A 21,472-nucleotide genomic window follows, 5' to 3' on the forward strand; every position below is an offset into this window, starting at 1 on the left:
GCGGCCATTTTGGAACCGCTGATCAGCTGTTTAAAAAAACATTGCAATACAAAGATCGGTAAGCAAAATGCTTACCGATCATTGCAATGCGATGTTTTGCCATTGAAAACATCGCAATGCGATCGCATTAGCAATCTGAAAAAACAGATCGCTATGCAGATTTGTCATTAAACGGTGTGCTCGTTAAGCGAGGCACCACTGTATAGGCCAAACCTAAATCTATTGGATTCAGTGAGAACTCAACTTCTGTTATGAGCTCAGCTAGAGAATTTGGGCACATCACTTGTCTTAAGAGGACTGTGCATGTGCACATCTGTCACTCTGCTGCAAACTGGAGTGATTATTTATACAAAGGGAGCAGCCACATAACTTATTCCGCAAATCACTTCCAGAGTAGCTTTGACACTTCAGCTGAAGTAGACCTTGAGATCAGGTGAGTAGTCACAAAGTAACAAAACAATAATGTGATTAATAATATGCAAGTCAACTTTAATCATAGTTGCCTGTCTATAAAATGAGAAGAACAGCATCCTTCCTCATGGAAGGGTTAGGGAGATCAGCATTGTAAAGCAATCTCTGTCTCAGAATATTTATTGAATTTTAATTCCCGAGCTCAGAATCAGCATTACAACTTTTTGTGGAGTTTAAATTGATTAACTTTCCTATTAAACAGCAAACAAATGTCCAATTTTTTAATCAGCTTTTTTTAAAAAAGGTTATTTTAGATTTTTTTTTTTTTTAGCCTATTCAACCTGCGGAAGCCTTTAGGTGCCTCGGATATAGGGAACCCTTTAATATCCAAAAATTGCCACCATCGGTCTAGCTGCTGGGATCGGGGTCAGCAGCGGCAATTTTCTTATATTAAAGGTGCTCCCCCAGGTCCCAAGGCCCACAAAGGCTTCCTGAGGTTGAAAGAATATCCATGGCAGATAACATTATCTCCATTTATCACCGTGCTGCTCTGCCCAGAGGATTTCAGCCCCTATCTCTTAATAGGCACCATTAGGTAAGGATTTTGGTAGGTGTACTATTAAGTATAACAGCTCTACTACTGATGATCAAATTAAATGAAGTAGACTTTTTACATACCTGATATCTTGTTGCCATCACTTCTAGTCCTTCTATTTTTGAGTCTTGTAAAACTGAATAGGCTGTGATGGTGTCAAAGATTTTCATAATCTTCAGCAGGCGGCGATAAAAAGTTTCAAATTTTCCAAAAATGTACATCTCACTAAAATCAAACTGCCGTTCAGCTGGACTCTGTTCCAGTTTTTGTTTGGTCTTGTGAAAACAGTTTTGATATTCCTTAAAAACATAAGCCAGATTTATATCTTTATAAATGAACACATATTTCCATTCTTTCTTTCTTTCATTTACTCATTCATTCATTTCTCAACTGACTCTTAGAAAGCTATATTCCTTGATGAAACCCTACCATAATGAAATTTTTCACTATTTTTCTTCGCAGTACAGTGTCTTCCCGCTCTTACATCCCCATACCTTCTGAAACAGGATAGTCCAAAACATTGTGCTGCCTAAGTCAAAGCATAAATGGTGTTCCCCATTCCACATCCAGAGACCAGCAATAGTACCAATTGAATATTATTTTGAACCGAACAAGAGGACTCCATTCTCCATCCTACCTAAGACAGTAGACTTATACCTGTATACCAAAGAGGCAATCACCCCACTGTTAAATACCTATTAACTTTCTTATCAATCAACCATGATTTCTGTATTTCGATGCCATGTATAAATATTTGCCATATTACATCTCTCTCTTATTACGTCTGAAGAAGTGAACTTGTCCATGAAAACTCACATTAAAATATAATGATCTTCAAGATGCCACTGCATTTTTGTCTTTTTTAATTTGTTCTTTAATTTGATCTATTTTGTTTTTGCCTATAATAGTTCAGTCAAGCCATGTGACATAGATAGCTTTTGAATAGCGAAAAGTGGCTGAGTTACTCAGGAACACAGCTATCCCCCAGTGTTTGTTACCCAATGCCACGGTCTCCTAATAGTGGACTCAGCCTGTTTCTTAAACACTGAGTTGTAGAATTCATATTTATTTCTGCTTATATGTTATACCAAGATAGAAAGCTCACCTGTTTAAGTCTTATTGCTGCTTGAATTTTTTCCAGAACTATATCTTGAGGCTGATCCCAGATGGTGGCGGTGTTGTTATTGGTAATGTAAGACTTACAAGCAGTTATCATTTGATTTGTAACCTGCAAGTAAACAAGAGGTTTATGATCTCCAGTTTTCTTAAAGCTTGGCTACCCATTATACTAATCAGAAGAAAAGCAGTCTATACATGCCTCTTCGATACTTTGAAAGCTCCCTCTCCCCAGTAGCCAAAGAAAGCCAGATGGATTCAAAGCCAAGTCCATGGAGAAGAAAAAGCCATTGAGAAGATTCATCCTTCCACTGCTTATTATCAATTAACTCCCTCTTTGTGGCTAACTTACTCTCCTCTTCTCCTCTATCCCCCAACTGCTAGGAAAACCAGATAGGCGGGATATAAATAAAATAAATAAATAAAAAATGTGACATTTCAAAAGGACAACATAATGGGGAAACCTGTAATTTGGAAAGAAAAAAACACACCCTTTGACATAGTTTTTACAGTTCAAAGAGCAGTCCCAAAAGGAAGTATCTATAACAGTGGAAACCATCACCCTGCCCCCCATAACAGATCCTCCACTCTGCCTGGAGCCCTGTCAGGCTCTTGTCTGCAGATGAGAAGTGACAATGAAGCTGGGTTTTTGTAAAGGGGGGGGGGGAGCAGGAGGAATGTCCTTCCAACAAATATTCATCTAGGCCAGTGGTTCTTAACCTTTGTTACTCAGGTGTTTTTGAACTGCAACTCCCAGAAACCCCAGCCAGCAGAGCTGATGGTGAAGGCTTCTGGGAGTTGCAGTCCAAAAACATCTGAGTAACAAAGGTTAAGAACCAGTGATCTAGGCCATCCCTGTAGTGGTCTATGAGAACATGAGTAAGGGTGATAAGAATTTGGGAACATGTTCTCTTTACCACCTTCATGGAGAGAACCCAGCCCACAATGGCTGGGTGGGGCCGGGACCTGGAATCCCTTCTCATAACTGTATCTGTCCTTCTACTGCTGGAGTTCATCTCAGAAAGTGGGAGCTGATAATCCTATGGACTCAAGGACCACAGACATACCGTCTTAGCTTTAATTTTAAAAGAGATAGCCATGTTAGTCTGTGCTAGCATTATCAGGCAAAAGCAAAAGAAAATTTAAAAACACAAAAAAGAAAAAAAATAAAGAAGACAAAAATTTAGTGGCACCTTAAAGACTAATTGTTACATTTCATATGAACTTTCATGAACAAATAGACTTTTGAGGAAGTGGTCTTGTCCACAAAAGCTCACATTAAAATACAGCAGTTAGTCTTTAAGGTGCCACAACGTTTCTGCCTTCTTTATTTTTATTTTCTTTTGTTTTAGCCTGATATGTCTTAGCTTTGTGCTCTGTGTCATTTACAGTGGAACCTCTACTTACGAACTTAATCCGTCCCAGACGATGTTCGTAAGTTGAAATGTTCATAAGTAGAAGCACCATTTCCCATAGGAATGCATTGAAAACCGATTAATCTGTTCCGGCCAAAGAAAAAAATTACCCCCCAAAAATAAAAATAAAACACTGCAAGTCCCTGGGGCTGCAAAAACCCAAATCCAAAAATAAACAGAAATATAACCCCACCAGCCCAATCCCACCCTGCAAAAGATAAATAAAAGTTTTTAAAAAGCAAAAAGCACCTTACCTCCATTGCCGCAACCGCTGCTGCCAGGAGGCCTCCCAGGCTCCAGTTGCTGGGCCAGGACTTCTCTGCCGCCGTCGGAGGCTTTCCTGGGGTAGACTAGGCCTACTGGGAAAGCCCTGCTAGACCAGGGCTTCCCCTGGTAGGCCTGGTCTACCCCAGGACACCCTGCCTCAGCGGCGCAGAAACCCTGGCCCGGCAGCAGATGGCGGCAGAGAAAGGCGCCACTTGTGGCGAGCCCTGAGAAAGCCTCCCATGGTGGCAGACAACCCGTGCTGCGGCGGAGAACAGCGGCGCTTGCAGCGAGCCCCGGGAAAGCCTGCAGCGCTGGAAGTCCAGGAGGCTGAGCCCAGCCGGGATGATCCAGCGGCTTGCCTCCCGGAGGTGGTAGCAGCAGCAGTGGAAGCCCGGGAGGCTGAGCCTCCCTTTTCCTAACCATTGGAGCAAAAGAGCTAGAAAGAAGCAGCCTCTTCGCCACCAATGGTTAGCAAATTTAAATTTCCCGCCCTTTTCCCCGCCTTTTTTTTGTTGAAGCTCTGTTCTCAAGTAGAGGCAAAATTTTGCGGACGGAACTGTTCGTAAGTTGAAATGTTCGTAGGTAGGGACATTCGTAAGTAGAGGTTCCACTGTATTTTCAGTTTTCAGAACTGATACTTACAATCTTAGCAAGACATATTTATCCAATCATATGCTGTAGAATACATTATTAATTGCTTCCAAGCAAGTTAACGTCAATGTCAGTCAAATAGGATAAATTCAGAAGAGCTGCCTGGGTACGAACCTTCACAAACAAGGACGTTATCTTCTCTGAAGTATTGTAGTAGCGTGAGATGCTGTGGATCATTTTGATCGCATGTATAAGGCCCGGAATAGCATCTACCATGGCCACCTGAAATGCCAACAATATTATCATTAGAAATTCTCCACTAGTTTAAAGCTATACTAGCCTTCCCTAGTCTGGTAACCCACAATTATGCAGGTTGTGGATGATGTGTACTGTAATCTAACACATATTCTTGATAGAACCTACTTGGGAAAGGCAGCTTTACACTATACACAATGAGCTAAGTGGCACAATTCTAAAGTCACAACTGAAAAAAACCTGTTCATTTAATGTTATCCTTACATCTATTTTAAACCGCAGTCCCGGTAATTGGCTTGTCATCTGGCATTTGCTATACCGAAGCATATTTATACAATGAGAAAACTATTCATACTTACTGGATCACTATTGTATAAGGGATCACAGCATTTCTCAAGGGTGTACAAATATTTGACATTATCTTTAGCTTCATTTGTTGCATCTGTGATCCGAGCATCCAACTCTCGCCAGCTCTTGAAAAATGGAAATGAAAGTGATACAATTTATTTAAAAATATGTGTGGAAGTGAACCTTTCTTTGCAAGAGATACAGTAGGACCACTGTATCTGTGGGATCAGTACCAGCGGTTTCACTTATCCAATTAATTAAATGTTCCTGAGGTGTATTGCCAGGACTGGCCACTAGATGGAACCATAGACTATGCTATATACAGTAGGACCCTTGTATCCATGGAGTATCACTCCAATCCCCCACCCCCACAAATGCTGAAAAATGCAAACACTCTTTTTAATAGTGAACACTATACGTAGCATGGTCTCCCTCTAGTGGTCGGTTCTTGTAATGACATCATGGAAATATGTTTCTCTAGCAAACACTATACATAGCATGGTCTCTGGTTCCCTCTAGTGTCCAGTTTGGGCAAAAATATTGCTCCAGAATATGAAACATTCCTGGTTATAAGGATTAAGGACATAAATCCTTTTTTGTATCATCTTTGTGGGCAAGAAGAAGGAATTGCATCCCTTATCTTTTATTGCTTTTGGTACATAATGTTTGCTTTGAGTCTAATGCAAATAGACCCACCTTCAAAAGTTTTGATTTAGCAACAGTAAGCACTCCAAGCACAGCCTTCACATCTGATGTCTTCAGCTGGTCCAGTAAGTAATTAAACTTGGACAGTCGCTTCTTCCAGTGATCCAGCTCTGCTCGTGGTCCGAGATCATCTGCTTCTTTTCGCAGCTGGTTATTCTCAGCAATCACCTGCAGTCCACAGAGAAGCTGATTATCTAGCAAGAGAGTTAAAATGCTTCAACAGACCAAGGAGAGAAATATGGCTTCCCACACTCCTTATCGCTGACTACGCTGGCTAGTATTATGAGAGTTAATGTCCAACAACACGTGAAGGACCTCCTTTCTAATCTCCACATAGACTGAAAAGCAGTGGTCCCACAATTAATACAGGGCCATGTTTATCAGTGGCAGTGGCTACTGCTTCTCCTTCCCGTAGGCCCCTGTGGTTTGTGTGGGCCTTTTTCCTGTGCTTTAGTGTGTGAGGGTTCAAACTGGGCTTCTGGCTGGTCAGACTCAAACATGGGACACTCATTCTTTAAGAACTCAAAACTGGGCTTTATTGGTACATTCAACTTGTGTTCGGCAACTTTAAACTTGTTAACAACTTTATCTCTCATCGCCAACGGGTCAAACGAGGGTGTCAATAAGTCTTGTAGAAACGGGTTATAACTGGATTCATACCACGGACCTTTAACAAAAGGGTTGGTGTCCTCATAGTCTGGTGAATCCAAACCATTGTCAATCAAGGGAAGGGTCTCCTCATCTCTTCCCTCTGAGTCAAAGGGGTTGGCTCTCTCGAGTAGTGGGTCCCAGGGTCCGGTAAATACTTCATCCGGTGAGCCTCCTCCAGACGCCATGCTCTCCTTTCTCGTACCTCCCGCTCTACTGCTTCTTTCGCTTCCCTTAATCTCCTCTGACACTCTCTGGCTTCTGATTCCCCCCAGTAAGAGGGTCTAGGAGGTAAACCCCTCCGTCTGTGGTAATCTGCCTCTTCCTGAGGCATTCAAATCTTTTCACATTTCCCTGTCCAAATCAACTCCCAACCCCCTGGTATGTCATCTCTCTTCCCTTTTATATCCACATTTCCCGCCTCTACCAACGGTCTGCCCCTTTCTTCCGTTCCCGCCTTTTCAGTCCCGGTCTGGGTAGACACTGATACCTTTGCTATCCCCTGTTCTAGGTCCTGGGTACTCCCTGCTGCACTGTCACAATGCGGGAGGCTGGAGATTCTGTCTGCACCTCTTGCTCTTTCTTGGAGGAGGACGACACTCTGGCGAGGGCTTCAATCCCCTCGCCTCTAGTCTCACACAGTGCCTGGCCAATCGGGTTGGCTGGGAATGGAGTTAATTCTCCAAGGGGACTGGCCCATCTGGGAAGTATGTAAGCAGCTGCACTTGGCTCTGGGCAGCCCATCTGCCTGGACATCCTCCTTCACTTCAGTTATAGTTTATGAGGATGGGGGCAGAGAGACCACGTGCATGCCCAGCGAAAGGGTTTTTGCACACTTTCCATTCTCAGGTATCAAAGAGGGCCACACAATGGGCATGTGTCCACATGGTTAATCCCAATTGCTGTCACCATGGTTACCATCAGCTGGCAGGCAGGTCAGCTGATGAGGGATCCATCCTCCATGCTAACTCCAGGACTAATCAATAAAGCTGTAGTGGGTTTTGTTGCAAATACTGTATGTTGTGACCAGTGTGGTTATTTTCTATGCCCCAGCCTCTATACTATCCACCACTATACTAATGGGTTTGCACTGCAGCATTGACATTTGAATCTCTCTCTCATTCTCTTTATAACATACCTACATAAACAAATACACATAGAACAGTGGCTTTTAGAAGAATACACTACCTGAAGGATGAAGCATACACTTTCTGCATAATAACTAGTTAGGACCTTGACATCATGAGGTAAAAAGTGGCACATCTTTACTGATTTTTTTTTAGGATTTATTATCACAACCACCATTGTTTTGTAGCACTAATGAGAAATTTCTGTGGAAGAATGGCTATAATTCTTTGCACGTTCTTTATCTCTATGTTCAGTGCAATGCTTACCTGTTCAATTTGTTTAATCCATGCTTTCATGCAGGCTTCTATTCGCTCCAGGGTCTCTGTACTATTTGCTGCAACCATATAGTCTGCAGGGCCTTTAAGGGTTTTCAAATCATAGGTTTCACACTCCTTCAGAGTCACCTAAATAATATGTTAAAATCCATTTTTCCACTTATATTTTCAACACCTTAGTTGTCTCAGAAATTATAGCTATGTATAGGCTACCTGTACTACAACTCCCATAAATTCTGACTGTTGCCAACATTGCCTGACATGAGGGAGAGGCAAGCTGCCCATCACTGACGTGTCTGTTTGTACCTGTGCTTCCTGCTCCCCTAATCCAATTTCATCATTTTGGCTGGTCAGAGATGTGCAGATGCCAGCTTCCCACTGCACTATGTAACCTGATACCATGGCCAAATAGTATAGTTCCTGCAAGGATACTCAAATGGAAATGCTGGGGCTGGCTTGAAAGTGAACTATTACATGTGCCTTCTGGTTGCGTAAAGGTTCTCACTGTAATTAAGGAGGAAGAGAGGGACAATAGAGGAATTACTTAGTCTTGGCTCCACCTACTGTTGGCTACCACTCAGCCTACTATTGGATTTGGATCTGCCTGCCATTTCCAGATCCTGAAGCTGAGGCTCCAATACTCTGGCCATCTCATGAGAAGAGAAGAATCCTTGGAAAAGACCTTGATGTTAGGAAAGTGTGACGGCAAGAGGAGAAGGGGACGACAGAGGACGAGATGGCTAGACAGTGTCATCAAAGCAACCAATATGAATTTGACACAACTTCGGGAGGCCGTGGAAGACAGGAGGGCCTGGCGTGCTCTGGTCCGTGGGGTCACGAAGAGTCGGACACAACTGAATGACTAAACAACCATTTCCAGTGTCTACGATCAAGATGCATCCTAGCTTAAAATATCCATCATCACTTTGCTCGGTGACTGCCCTGGCTGAAGCATGTAAGTATATTTGAGGTGACCTGAAGCAGAAGGAAAGGATCAGGGCTCTTGTTCCCTTAACTGTTGTGTAGAATAGAAACTTTCAGAAAGTGTAACTGGTTATGCAAGACACACCTAATGAAAATCTTTCTTCTACACTTTTCCTAACATGTCGGTAGTACGGTCCCACTAACCTCTGTTTTCTTTTAAGCATCCCATTTAACTGGGTCTGTGCTCTGTGCAGTTCACCGTATTCTGCGACAGAGCCAGGCAGGCCTACCTTCTCCATCAGACTCTGCTGAGCTCCTGAAAGGACATTAACAAATCCTTCCAGAGAAGCAATGAAGTCTTGCTTAACATTTGTCCCTTTCTGGGGGCCACTCAACTCTCCCCAGGCGTAATTCATGGTCTTCAGAGCTGGAATGAAGATATCTGACAGTAAGTGCTGTATGCTGTTCAATAAGCCACCTTGAGACGCATCCATCATATTGAAAACGACTTCCTGGTAATGAAATACCAAACAGCATTGTTAGTTGTTAGTCTGATCATGTCTTGAGTATATTCTGTGAAACAAAGTCTGGATAAGACTGGAGCCTCAAGTTATGGAAATAAGCATACAATCGCAAGTTAGTTTGCTCCAGAAATGCAAAAACATAAATCAAAGTAGCAGAACTCAAACTGACAGGAAAGTTACCCTAGATGCAATTAGTCTTCTCTGAGTGCTCATCAGCATGATGGGAAAGAGAATAGTGAACACAGGATTTCAGAATTAAAAGAAGTTGCAGGATACTTACACGATTAATATTCTCTGTAGTTATTGCTTTGGATGGATTTGTTCTAATGAAGAACACACAGATCCCAGTTAAAGCAACATCCTTTCCGTCTGTCACAAATAATTTAGGCTTTTTGCTCTTAGCAGAGAGGGGGTTAGTTCCTGCTGAACTTCCAAGCCCTGTAGTATTTCAGGTGAGAGAGAGAGAGAGAGAGAGAGAGAGAGTTCTCTCGTACTGTACAGCCATTAAATGAGAATACAGGCACCTATGGCTATCATTTTAGAAAACAAAGAGGCTATACAGAGTTCCTTAATGGGAAGACTGGTTGACATATGGAGGTACACATCACCTTAATTACCCACCATTGTTTACTCAACATTTAAAGTCGAGTGAAGTTTTATACAGCTGATGATTGCAATATATGGTGAGGGCTCATGCTACGAATCTTCTCATAACCTAACATGGGCATCTGAGTACCTCCTTCAAGATCTTTCCTAGAGGAGGTTCATAAGATTTTGCAAAGTGAAGGGTCTTTTCAGTTGTGTCTCCACCACCACAAATATTCAATGCCCTCTCCTTCAAGGCCAGATGTCATCCTTAAAAACAGCGGAACATTTTCTTTTTCTGTTAATTGTTTGATGGGTTGCTTAATGCATCAGTTGAATTGTGTTGTCTCTGGTTATTGTTGATATTTTAGTTATTTCAGAGTAGCTGCCTTTTGTATCTTCGTATGAAATTAATAGCTTTAGTTCTGTTTAAATTTCGTGTATTTCAATAATGCTTCTGTCACTGTGGATTTCTTTTTTATATGTAACAAATTTAAACAATAGCAATAACTTACTCAAGTATGCAGCTCCTGTCTTGTCCAGAAACTCTTAAAAACTCCATTCCCAAATAATATAATATGGTATTTCTGCAGCTTTATGCAATCAAAATATCTGAGGGCATGTGAAAATGTATTATTATTATTATTTGACAGTTGTCAGCTAACTTTGTGAATCATTTCCCCTGAAAAGCAGCATGTTAGAAATTAGATGGTATGAAGATTTGCCCCCATGTTTGTTAGATCCTTGATGTACCATGTGGTTCGCGTGCATAGAAGTCATCACAAGTAAATAACATGCATATCTGAAACCCACTGGGGGACAGTCTTCCCCATAACTGTGAGCAAGGTCATATCATGAACCTGTGTCTATCTGAAACACATTCTGCCCACCTGTTTCAGATGCCTCCACATCTTGATAGTAGAACATGACATGACGAAAACCTCCAGCTGCGAAGAATTTATCAATGCGCTCAATCTGTTATATTAAACATTCAAACCAATGCCAAGTTAGATGTGTATGGACTAGTAGTTAGATGTATATACATAACATGCTAGGTGTATCCATGATCAAATGCTAAACATAACTCAATTGGTACATTCCGAAATATCAGTGTCCAGACCGTGCTAAAAAAAAAATCAGCTGCTTTAGTAATTTGCACATATTCTGAACATATTGATAGTGATGTTGGGTAAACTGCAGTTTAATGTCCACTTCATATTACCCAACACATGACTTTCAAAAATATGGCAGCTCTATCTTAGAATCAGGAGAGCTTCAGATTATTGATAGGTACGGACTTTCTCTGAATTGTTTGCACTCTTTAAATTTTGAGAAGGCACTTTGTAGCTTCAAATCTCACACTGTATTTCAAAACACAACTTTTAAGCGCATAATGTTTCTGTTTGTCAATCAAAATGTTCTCTATCATTTGCCAAGTTACTTATTCAGACCTCTCATCCATTATGTATAACTAGTATTTCAGATTTTAAACGCAGAAATGCTTTTCGTAGCTCTACAATGCCAGTCTGTGAATTCTGCTATAGTTGAAGGTCATTATCACAAAACTACTCATGATGGAACAGTCTGTCCTTGCAGAATCAGTGTACCTGAACTAGTACCTCATTATCTACTTGGTTGTCCAATCTATGACAGAGAACACTTATTTAAAGAGCTAGGTTTATTACTTGCATATCTTGCTAGATTCTTGATTAATTTTTTACTGGAGGATAGTCCTCCCTGTATCTCTGAAAAGGCCTGTTTGGCCTTTAAAGCAAGGTTGGTGATGATTATGACCATCTGCATCTCCAAGACACTTAATCTTAAATACCGTGGCACTAACCAGATTTTTCCATACTGATGGGGGTAAACATGTTCCGTCGGCAATACAAGTTTTTAAGGCCAGGATTATCTCACAAATGCTTTATGGTTCTCACTTATTCACCTACACTAACTTATAACCTCTGGAGATTATTCAGAATAAATTTGCAAGAGCCATCCTGGGAGTTCCACCTTGTACTTCCAATGTGGCTCTTTGCTTAGAGTTTGAGTGAGTACCCAATAAAGCACGGGCCAAAGTCCTTATGGTAAAGTACTGGCTTAAACTTATTTTCTATTGGAAGGCTTGACCCCACTGATGCTACTAGATACTTTTCAGTTGGAGTGGAAGTCTATAACTGAAGAAATATCAAAAATTGGCTTTTCTCCCAGTACACTTATAGCAATGGGTCTTACGGACGCCATCAAGGCGGTGAAGTTAAGGGTCTGGGATACAGAATTACAGGACCATATTGACCAGTTGGGGAGATCTAAGTTTCTTAAGAAATCTGCTTTTATCACCTCTTCATATTTAGCCAGTACAAAAGCCACAAGGGCTTTTACACTAGCCAGACTTAATGTATTACCTACTAAGCTTCTGGAGGGAAGATTTCGAGGTTTGCCTCCATCAGATTGTATCTGCCCTTGTAATAGTGACAAAGTCAAAACAGTTGGGCATGTTCTCTTATATTGTATTTGCTATCAGGATTTATGTATGGAGCTTTTACTTCCTATGTAAATCTCCTGGGAGATCAGAGGAGTATTATGTACAGTTGCTACTCTCTGACATTATCCCTTATATTACAAGACAAGTGGCCAAATTCTGCGCTGCAATGAGTTGTTTGCAACCAAATGTTTGGATTGCAATCTAAGACAGACAATATAATGTTTTTATAACATAACACTGGCTGAGGTTCCAGTTCTTTTAAATATATAGAGTCAGCTTGTTGATTATGATATAAATTTTAAAGAAGGGGTTGATTTATCATGTTTTTCGTGGAAGAATGTATAATTCTGCTTAGTTTTATGAAATTGCAATTGTATGTATTTGTTTTATATTGTTCTGGTCTTGCTGGTATTTGACCGGAATAAAGTTATCCATCCATCCATTCATCCTTATTTCATAGACTTCTGGCTTAGGCTACAACTCCTTTACTATTGTATTTATTTTTAACATTACACACTATTTGTCTATTTTTAATCATATATGATTTGTCTGTTCTTTCTTTTTCTAATGGCTCTGGCTACACAAATAAACTTCTATTTATGTTGATGAAATCATCTGATTTATGCATGCTCCAGTCTACTCTCTATGAGTAGAAAAAAATACAATGGGAGAAATCCTGTTCCATAAGTTATACTGCATAAGGCTGATAACATCATCAGCCACAGCATTTTTTCAGAAATAAAGCATATCCAACCCCCAAACCACCCCACAAAGGTTCCAAAGTTTCTGTGGAATCTCTTTCATTGTCAGGGAGCTATTGAGGGGTGGAGAACAGGGGAGAGATCTTTAATTACCTAAATTTGCTGCCACCAGTAAAACCATTTCACTTGCAGCAATGTTTAGTAACATTTCCCTGTCTCACTGCCCTAATGGCTTCCCAATGAAAAAGGGGGATTCCATAGGAGTCTTGGGACCTTTTGAAGGTGGAGACTCAAAAATGTTTTTATTTTTGAAAAATTGCTGCTACTCATGACATTATTGGCCTAGACAGACAGACAGACAGACAGACAGACAGACAGACAGACAGACACACACACACACACACACACACACACACACACACACACACACAGAGAGAGAGAGAGAGAGAGAGAGAGAGAGTATGCCACCTAAAAGATCCAAGGTGACTTACAGTATGAAAAGAAGCAATACTAAAAGCTAAGATAATAAGTTGCTACAATGTTAAAAAAATAATTAAAGAAATATCATATTAAAAACATATAAGTAAAAGCAATATTATAATTACATTGAAAACAACAGAAATACAATAGTCCCTTAAAAGAATTCCTTAGTCAACCACTCATTTAAAGAAAGGTTGTCTGAAAAGAAAGGTCTTTATCTTTGAAGGACAGCAAAGATGGGGCCAGTCTAGCCTCCCATAGAAGGGAGCAGCATCTGGGAGCAACAACAGAGAAGGCCCTCTCACGGGTCCCCACCAAGCGCACCTGTGAAGATGGTGGGACTAAGAGAAAGGCCTCCCCTGATGATCTTAACACCCAGGCAGGCTCCTACAGGGAGATGTGGTTTTTAAGATAACTTGGACACAAGCCATTTAGAGCTTTGTATGTTACAATCAGCAATTTGAATTGTGGCCAAAAATTGACCGATTTTTAAAAAAAGTAGTGTGCTGCTTATGGATCCCTATTCCTTGATCTATCCTTTCACCGACCAGGAGCACCTCTGTCTTGTCTGGATTAAGCTTCGATTTGTTCACCCTCATCTAGTCCATTACTGACACTAAACACTAATCTACAACTAAAGCAGCTTCCTCAGATTTAGATGGAAATGAAAGAAAGAAAGGGTTAGGTGTCATCAGCATACTGATGATGCTGCACCCCAAAACTCTGGATAAACTCTCCCAGTAGTTTCATGTAAATGTTAAATAGCATGATGGACAAAGCAAAACCCAGAGGGACACTGCAGGTCAAACAGGTGTCTCCCTGCATTCCCTTCTGAGTTCTCCCCTCCAGGAAAGCTCAGAACCATTGTAAAACCATGCCTCTAGGTCCCATCCTAGAGAGATGGCCCAGAAGGATATAAGGGTCAATGGTACTGGGAGCCACTGAGAGGTCCAACAGAACTAAGAGGGACACACTTCCTCTGTCCAGTTACCAGCATAGGTCATCCAACAAGACAACCAATGTGGTTTCTATCCCATAACCAGCCCTGAATCCACATTGAAATTTGTCTCATCCAGGAACCCACGGAGCTGAGAAGCCGCAACCCACTCTAGCACCTTGCACAAAAATGGGACATTAGAGACTGGCTAGTAATTAACCAGTACTGTGGGATCCAAGGATAGTTTTTTTTAAACAATGGTCTTACTACTGCCTCTTTTAAGCATGCTGGGATCCTATCCTGCCACAAGGAGGCATTCACTACTATTTCTACCCACTCTCTCTGGCAGCTATTACAGTGGACCCTTGACCTATGGAATTAATCCATATTGGAACGGGGTCCATAGGTCGAAAAGTCCGTAGGTCGAAAATGCATTCCCCATAGAAATGCATTGAAAACCATTTAATCCGTACCCAGCCCAAGAAAACGTGCCCCACCAAAAACTTTTTTAAAAGGGAACTTACCTTTCCAAAGCCTTCCAGGGGTCCCCCGCCGACGTCATCACCACTGCCGGAGGACTCTGAGGGCTTCGGCACCACTGCCGGAGGCCTCTTGGAGCTCCCCCGCCCCTGCTGACGCAGGCTTTCCCAGGGTGGACCAGGCCTACTTGGGGAGGGTTTCCCCCCATAGGCCTGGTCTACTCCCCAGGCTTTCCTGGGCAGCAGACTGGGCTACCAGGGGAAGCCCTCCCCTGGTAGGCCCGGTCCACCCTGGGAAAGCCTGCATCGGAGGCTTCTCAGAGGCCCACCACCAATAGTGCCTCCGAAGCACTATCAGCGGTGGGGGGGGGACCTCTGAGAAGCCTCCCATGGTGGTGGAGAAGCCCTGGAAGGCATCTGGAGGTCTGCTGCTGCTGCTGGGAGCCAATCCGCGCCAGGCAATCCCGGCTATGCTTGGACTCCTGGGAATCCAAGAATAGCCGGGATTGCCCGTCGCGGCTTGGCTCCCAGTAGCGGCAGCAGACCTCCAGATGCCTTCCAGGGCTTCTCCACCACCATGGGAGGCTTCTCGGAGGCCCACCACCGATAGTGCTTTGGAGGCACTATCGTTGGTGGGGGAGACCTCCAAGATGCCTCCCATGGCAGTGGAGAAGCCCTGGAAGGCATCCAGAGGCAGATCCGCGGCCTACAGATCGGAAGGGGGGGGAAGTGCCAAATTTGAATTTGGCACTTTTCCCGCCTCCCTCTTCCTGTCCGTAGGTCAATTGTCCAGCCAACAAGTCAAAGTGAAACTTTGCAGCCAGAGAAATACGGATCTCGAAAAGCTCATAAGTGAAGCTGACTGTAAGTCGAGACTCCACTGTATAAGCCAGGAAGGGCAAGGGTTCAACAGACACATAGTAGCCTTGACCTCTGCAAGGGTCCTGTCCAATTCATCAGCTGTAAAAACTGAAACTTATCTATTGACACAGAACAAGCAGGGACACAGTTGCATTCGTAGGACCTGTATCAACTACAGTATTCATGTCAGAGCAGATCCAAGCAAATTTGCCTGCAAAGTGCTGCACAAATTCTTCACAGCAGGCTATATATAGCGTGGTCTACATTCTCTTCCGCAGGCCAGCATGTAATAGGCTCTTGACCACTCAAAGAGCTCTGCTAGATGATTCTGTGCAGATGCAAAAGTGGCACAAAAGAATGGCTTTTTCACTGACACCACTGCCGTGGAGTAGGCTTTCCTGTGGCCCTATCCTGTATTCAATCGGATTCACTCTGTGTTTTTCGCTGTCATTTCTCTAGTCTCTATTCTGCTCATTCATCACCATCAGCTCCCTAGTAAACCAGAAGGACAATCTGACTCTACTTTGTGGGTGTGGATGCTTAGGAGTAATCATGTCAACAACCCCGGTCATTCCCTCATTCCAGGGATCAGCCACAACTTCAACAGAATTGCCAGCTGAAGCAACAGAAAACTCCCCAGGAGCCATCAGGAAACCATTTGAATCCATCAGCTTCCTGAAGTGGACCATTTTAATTGGTTCACCACCCCTGCAGAGGCTCTGAGTTCCAGTGAACTTATATGGTATAACTTACTGCTGCAGGTTCTTAGCCATTGTCTATTTGAAGAGATGCTCTCAATTCAGATATGGAAATCAGAAAATGAACACAGGTCTGTGCATCCAGAACTATGTGCCTGCAGATTCATTCAAAGATTAGAACTAATACTTTGTGACATTATAATACCTTATGACAATAAAATGAGTCCTGAAATTAGAACCAGTAACATGCCTTATGCGTAGAAGACAGTATTTATCACAAACTGAAAACAGCTTCAAACGTAAACACACATACTAGGAAGAAAGACTCTTTGAACATAGTGGAACTCACTTCTAAGGCAGTAGTTATAATACAATGCTTTCAGGGTACCTAACTCATACAGAAAAAATACAGCTGAAAGTGGGGAACGCATCATTAAAAGCCCATTAAAGCAGGTGCTTTATTATTATTTCAAGACCACTTTAAGTATACATAATGTTTTATCAATATCTCATTTATCTCAAATCCAACAATGTGCCACATTAGTTATAATGATGAACAGCTGAAAATCCTGTTAAATAGACCAGCATTAAAGAAATGATGTCGTTCAGAAGGGGTTTGCTGGCTCCTGCTTCTATCCAGAGGCTCATATGGGTCACATACAATGGGGCTGATTGCACACAAGCTACGTGAGTCTCAGGACTGGAGCAAGACCTCTTTAATTGCCACCTATTTCCCCTGCTAGATGATATCTCCCTTACTATGGTGCACTTGATAGGAGTTTCGTTATTAAAAACAATGTTCCAATCAACTGATTCATATTCTTCAAGTTCAAAGGTAATTACAAAATGAAATAAATGTATACAAATGTATATCAAATGCATATTTAAAGATTGCTTTATAAACAATGTGTATCATGATGTTATAAAATGGCTTTGGAATTTCCCTTTCAATTAGTTTATTATAATTTTAGTTAAGAGAGCCAGAGAGGCCCAGTGATTAGGGAGCTGGTCTAGGTCTCAGGGGACCAATGTTAAAATTCACCGCCTGCCTCACCCACTTCACAGGAAACACTGTGAGGATGAAGTGGACAAGTGGAACGCAATATACATTGCCTTGAGCCCACTGAAGGAGAGGCAGAAATAGAAATGTAACAAATAAATGAATACAAAAATTATAGTTTCCTCTGAAGACTAATGATTTGGCAGTCTTTCAGGTGCTGGTTCATCACTGACCATGGGGGCAATGCTGATTTAGGAAGATTTACTCTAACCCCTCTATTTTAGAGTTATTTGCCCTCAACAGTGTTATCATCTAACCGGATCCGACTGTGAGATCAGCACATCTTACTCAGTATGTGAACAGGATTGTCCATTTGCAGAAACATGCCAGTTGATGTAGCCACCAAGTGATGCAGCATTAAACCATTAAACCAGTGGGATTCTGACAAATGGAACTACATATGTAAACAAGATACCTGATTTCCTTCAAGGATGGCATCTTCCACTTCTGTTTTCTCTAGGTCCACACAGGAAGCCAGGATGGACAGTATATAATCATGTCTGCCATCTAGGTGGGCTCGCTTAGCCTCTTTCTCCTCTTTTAGCTTTTGCTGCGGAGGTGAAAGTCTCCATTATTAACATGTAGAGAACAACATTTCTGTTCAGTGACTGAATTAGGACTTTGTGAAATGCCTGATACATGAACCAACTGGTCAGAAAAACTCAACAAATTCTCTTTCCAAATTGCTAAATCCAACTCAGGTGCTAAACCTCAGGGAGATTTTTATGGAAATGGTCAGCACAGAGACATCTGGATATTCACAGGATAAGGCTGCTGTTCTATGCACACTCAGAAATATGTCCCCTCAAATTCATTCTGCGAGACTTACTTCAAAGTAAACATACATGGGATGGGGCTATAAAACTGTGAAGAGAAATAAAACTTTGGGTATAACATGGCAAATTCTGTGAATAATATTGCAGGTTCTTCTGGCCATTTTCAAGCTTCCTGAACTCAACAGTGAGCATATTACATGTGTTTCAAATTATGCATTTATATTTCCGAAAGGATTAGGTTCAAATATCCTCATCATCTTAGAACTGCGAAGTTGGAAGGGACTCTATGGATCATCAAGTCCAGCTCCTACCTAAGAGGCATAGGATCCAGATCCCAATGGATCAGGTACAAATAAGTGACTGCTGTCATCCCCAGAAATACTCAACAACTCAATTCACCAACAATATTTTAATGTGTTATCCTTATAACTTTATTCAATCAAATCACCAGGGGCATGTGGTAATACTGTTCAAAACATACTTTAAATGTGAACATTTTCTGTTGGACCAAACATGGATACCCTTGTTTCATGAATGCTGAAAAACCAGAATTCAGAAAAGTTCCTTTGCAGGTTGATAATTCCCAGGAGCCCCTGTAGCAGGCACGCTGGAACCTCTACCAACTCAGGCCTCCAGGAGTGCTCATTCTTCTTCTCAGGTAGCTGCCACCAGGTATTGCTATTTCAATACCAATAAATCACTGAATCATGTGTTTCTTCAAAACTTAAACTTGTTTATTGGTTTAACAAAATAAAGTAAGTAAATCACAAAATTTATTTATTTATTTATTTATTTATTTATTTATTTATTTATTTATTTATTTATTTATTTATTTATTTATTTATTTATTTATTTATTAAATTTATACCCCACCCCTCTAGACCATGTCTACCTTGATGTTAATCAAGGTCTCTCCCTCACTGACACACAGACTCTTCCCTCACTGACCGTTTGGCTCACAGGCCCATAGACACACTCATCACTCACTCTCACAAAATCTCTCTCTAATCTCCCCTCTTACCTCATACACCCCTTTATATATACCAACTCCTCCTCCTTCGGCACCACCTTCCGTCCCCTCATTGGCTAATGTTCCACTGCCCAGCTGTTACGGACAGGTGAGGGCAGGGCTGAATGCTACAGCCCCTAGCCAAGGATTGCCCTATTGGCTAAGCATCCAAATATTGTAGTCTCAATAAGTAACTTTCTATACCCTGCAAAAATTCTCTATTATGTCTAGCACATTATGAAAATAATTGTTTTTCCTGCTATAGTTAGAATGTTACAAAAGTCTTCATGGAGTGTGTAAAGGCAGTAGAATACAGGTTCAGGGGATGTGATAAAGGTTCTTTCTGACTGTTATGCAAGTCCCTTTTTAAACAGATCCACCTTCAATAGAGAGCTCCACTGTGCATGTGTTGGAAAGGTTCAGAAGTAAATGTCTTATACTGAGTCAGATCATTGTTTCATCTAACTCAGTCCTGTCTACACCAGGAGTGGGCAAACTGCACAGAGTGGGCTACATATATCCCCCACAGGCAATAATACTCCCCCCCCAAAAAAAAATGTAGCAATAGGAGCAAATTGCTTCCTCAGAAGCTTGCAACTGTAATCAGCTATTTAAAAACTATTCGAAGCTCCTCCTTGAGGTAATTTAAGCCTTGAAATAGCCTCTCTTACCCCTAAAAGACTGGAAGTGGCATCCCTGTGTGTGAAATAAGTTATTTTGAACTGGAAACAGCCTGCCTCCCCTATAGCAAAATAATCTTTACATTGCAAAATGCATGCCCCCCCAAGGCTTCTCCGGACATCACTGGCCACTTTTTCAGCTGCCAAGTAAATATCAGCATGGGGGCACAGCCCTCCAAACTGCGGGTAGAGAAATGGTCCTCAGAATTTGTCCACCACTGGTCTACACTGGGAAACAGGAGCTCTCCAGGGGTTCAAACAGGTGCTTCCACATTCTTAAAGATTCCAGGAATGGAACCTGGAAATGTCTGCATGAAGAACATGTGCTTAACATCAAAGTAGCTCCCACACCATGTTGGGACCACTATGTTGTAGAGTCTCTGCTTCTTTCACCAAATGTTTATCTAAATTAAATCCAAGGGAAACTTTTGGGGTCCATTTTCTGCTAGAAAGCTACTTATCCATCATCATCCAACAGCATCTACCTACAAGTAGACCCATGCCATGAAAGAAACTGTGGGCATGAGCTGCTGGAGTTTTTACAACGTCTCTGCTGGTTGTGGTTTAGGTGACTGGGAAAGACTTTTTCTGGGATGAAGTGACAATCTCTCCAGCATGAACCATCCCCTTCCGCCTCTGAATTCAAAGAGAACCCCACCTCTCTGCTGAGTGTTCTCTTTTCCTCTCTTTAGTCAATTGAAGGCAGTTATTTTGTTTCCTGTTGATCTACTCACAACTGTAATGAAAAGTTTTTATTCTTTACAAATGTCTCAGAGTGAGTTACTGAGACTTAAAGTGCCAGTTAATGAGAAAGGAATGGATTCTGGGAAACTTGTAGCTTCTCCCCTATAAATTTATCTACTTCTATTAGGTAACAAAAAAAAATGAATTTTAACAGGAATTCAAACCTCTGCAATATGATCTATCCCCTTCATGTGTTGCCCAGGTGGAGACCCCTAAAGGTGATTTTTGTGAATTGTTCCCACCATGCACCCATCCCACACCTGGATAAATATGCTATCCAACACACAGCAACATGTCCTGACATGAGTGTGAACATGATGTACGAGCCCATGGTGTTCAGCAGCTCATCTACCTCCCCAGGCCACTGACAGAAACATTAAAATAGCCTGCATAGAAGAGGTCAAGAAAAGAGTTTTATAGTTGGTCTCTGCAAGGAGGGGGATACAGCAGGCACGGAGAAGCACATGGCTCTCTCCAAATTGTTAAGACAAATTTGCCACCGGCCTTAGCCAACATAATCAGTCATAAGGGATAATGGCAGCTGGAGTGTAATACATTCAGAAGGGTTATATATTCTCCAGGAGTAAATTATGCTGTGTTTTCTTAATGTTTGAAGGGCCAGGGCAATTTTTTTTTTTGCAACTCAGTTTTAATTTTTAAATATCTCAAAAATTATGTATAAATTGGGTTTAACGTTTCATTCCTCAATTATATATCATTTGGCTTTTGAAACACTTCTCCTCACGGAGTTAGGAAACAGAGCCAGTGATCTGACAAA

At 41.7% G+C, this 21,472-nt stretch overlaps 1 protein-coding gene across 8 annotated transcripts in view; it reads right to left on the bottom strand.

Moving 5' to 3' along the window:
* Nucleotides 1-21,472, bottom strand: part of DNAH5 (dynein axonemal heavy chain 5) — a 201,611-nt gene that overhangs the window by 167,429 nt on the left and 12,710 nt on the right. For 7 of the 8 annotated variants that reach the window (XM_078391705.1, XM_078391701.1, XM_072998500.2 and 4 more), the window contains exons 2-11: nt 17,901-18,035; nt 10,678-10,762; nt 9,483-9,640; nt 8,969-9,190; nt 7,746-7,883; nt 5,695-5,871; nt 5,010-5,123; nt 4,570-4,677; nt 2,112-2,234; nt 1,090-1,305 (exon numbers count right to left, since the gene is read on the bottom strand). In XM_078391705.1, coding sequence (XP_078247831.1) covers nt 1,090-1,305; nt 2,112-2,234; nt 4,570-4,677; nt 5,010-5,123; nt 5,695-5,871; nt 7,746-7,883; nt 8,969-9,190; nt 9,483-9,640; nt 10,678-10,762; nt 17,901-18,035 — 1,476 coding nt within the window. Of the gene's footprint in view, nt 1-1,089; nt 1,306-2,111; nt 2,235-4,569; nt 4,678-5,009; nt 5,124-5,694; nt 5,872-7,745; nt 7,884-8,968; nt 9,191-9,482; nt 9,641-10,677; nt 10,763-17,900; nt 18,036-21,472 lie in introns of those variants that run through there. The other variant, XM_078391706.1, reaches the window with a different exon arrangement.

This window comes from Pogona vitticeps, chromosome 4 (genome assembly GCF_051106095.1).
Source record: "Pogona vitticeps strain Pit_001003342236 chromosome 4, PviZW2.1, whole genome shotgun sequence".
In the NCBI taxonomy this organism is placed as follows: Eukaryota; Metazoa; Chordata; class Lepidosauria; order Squamata; family Agamidae; genus Pogona; species Pogona vitticeps.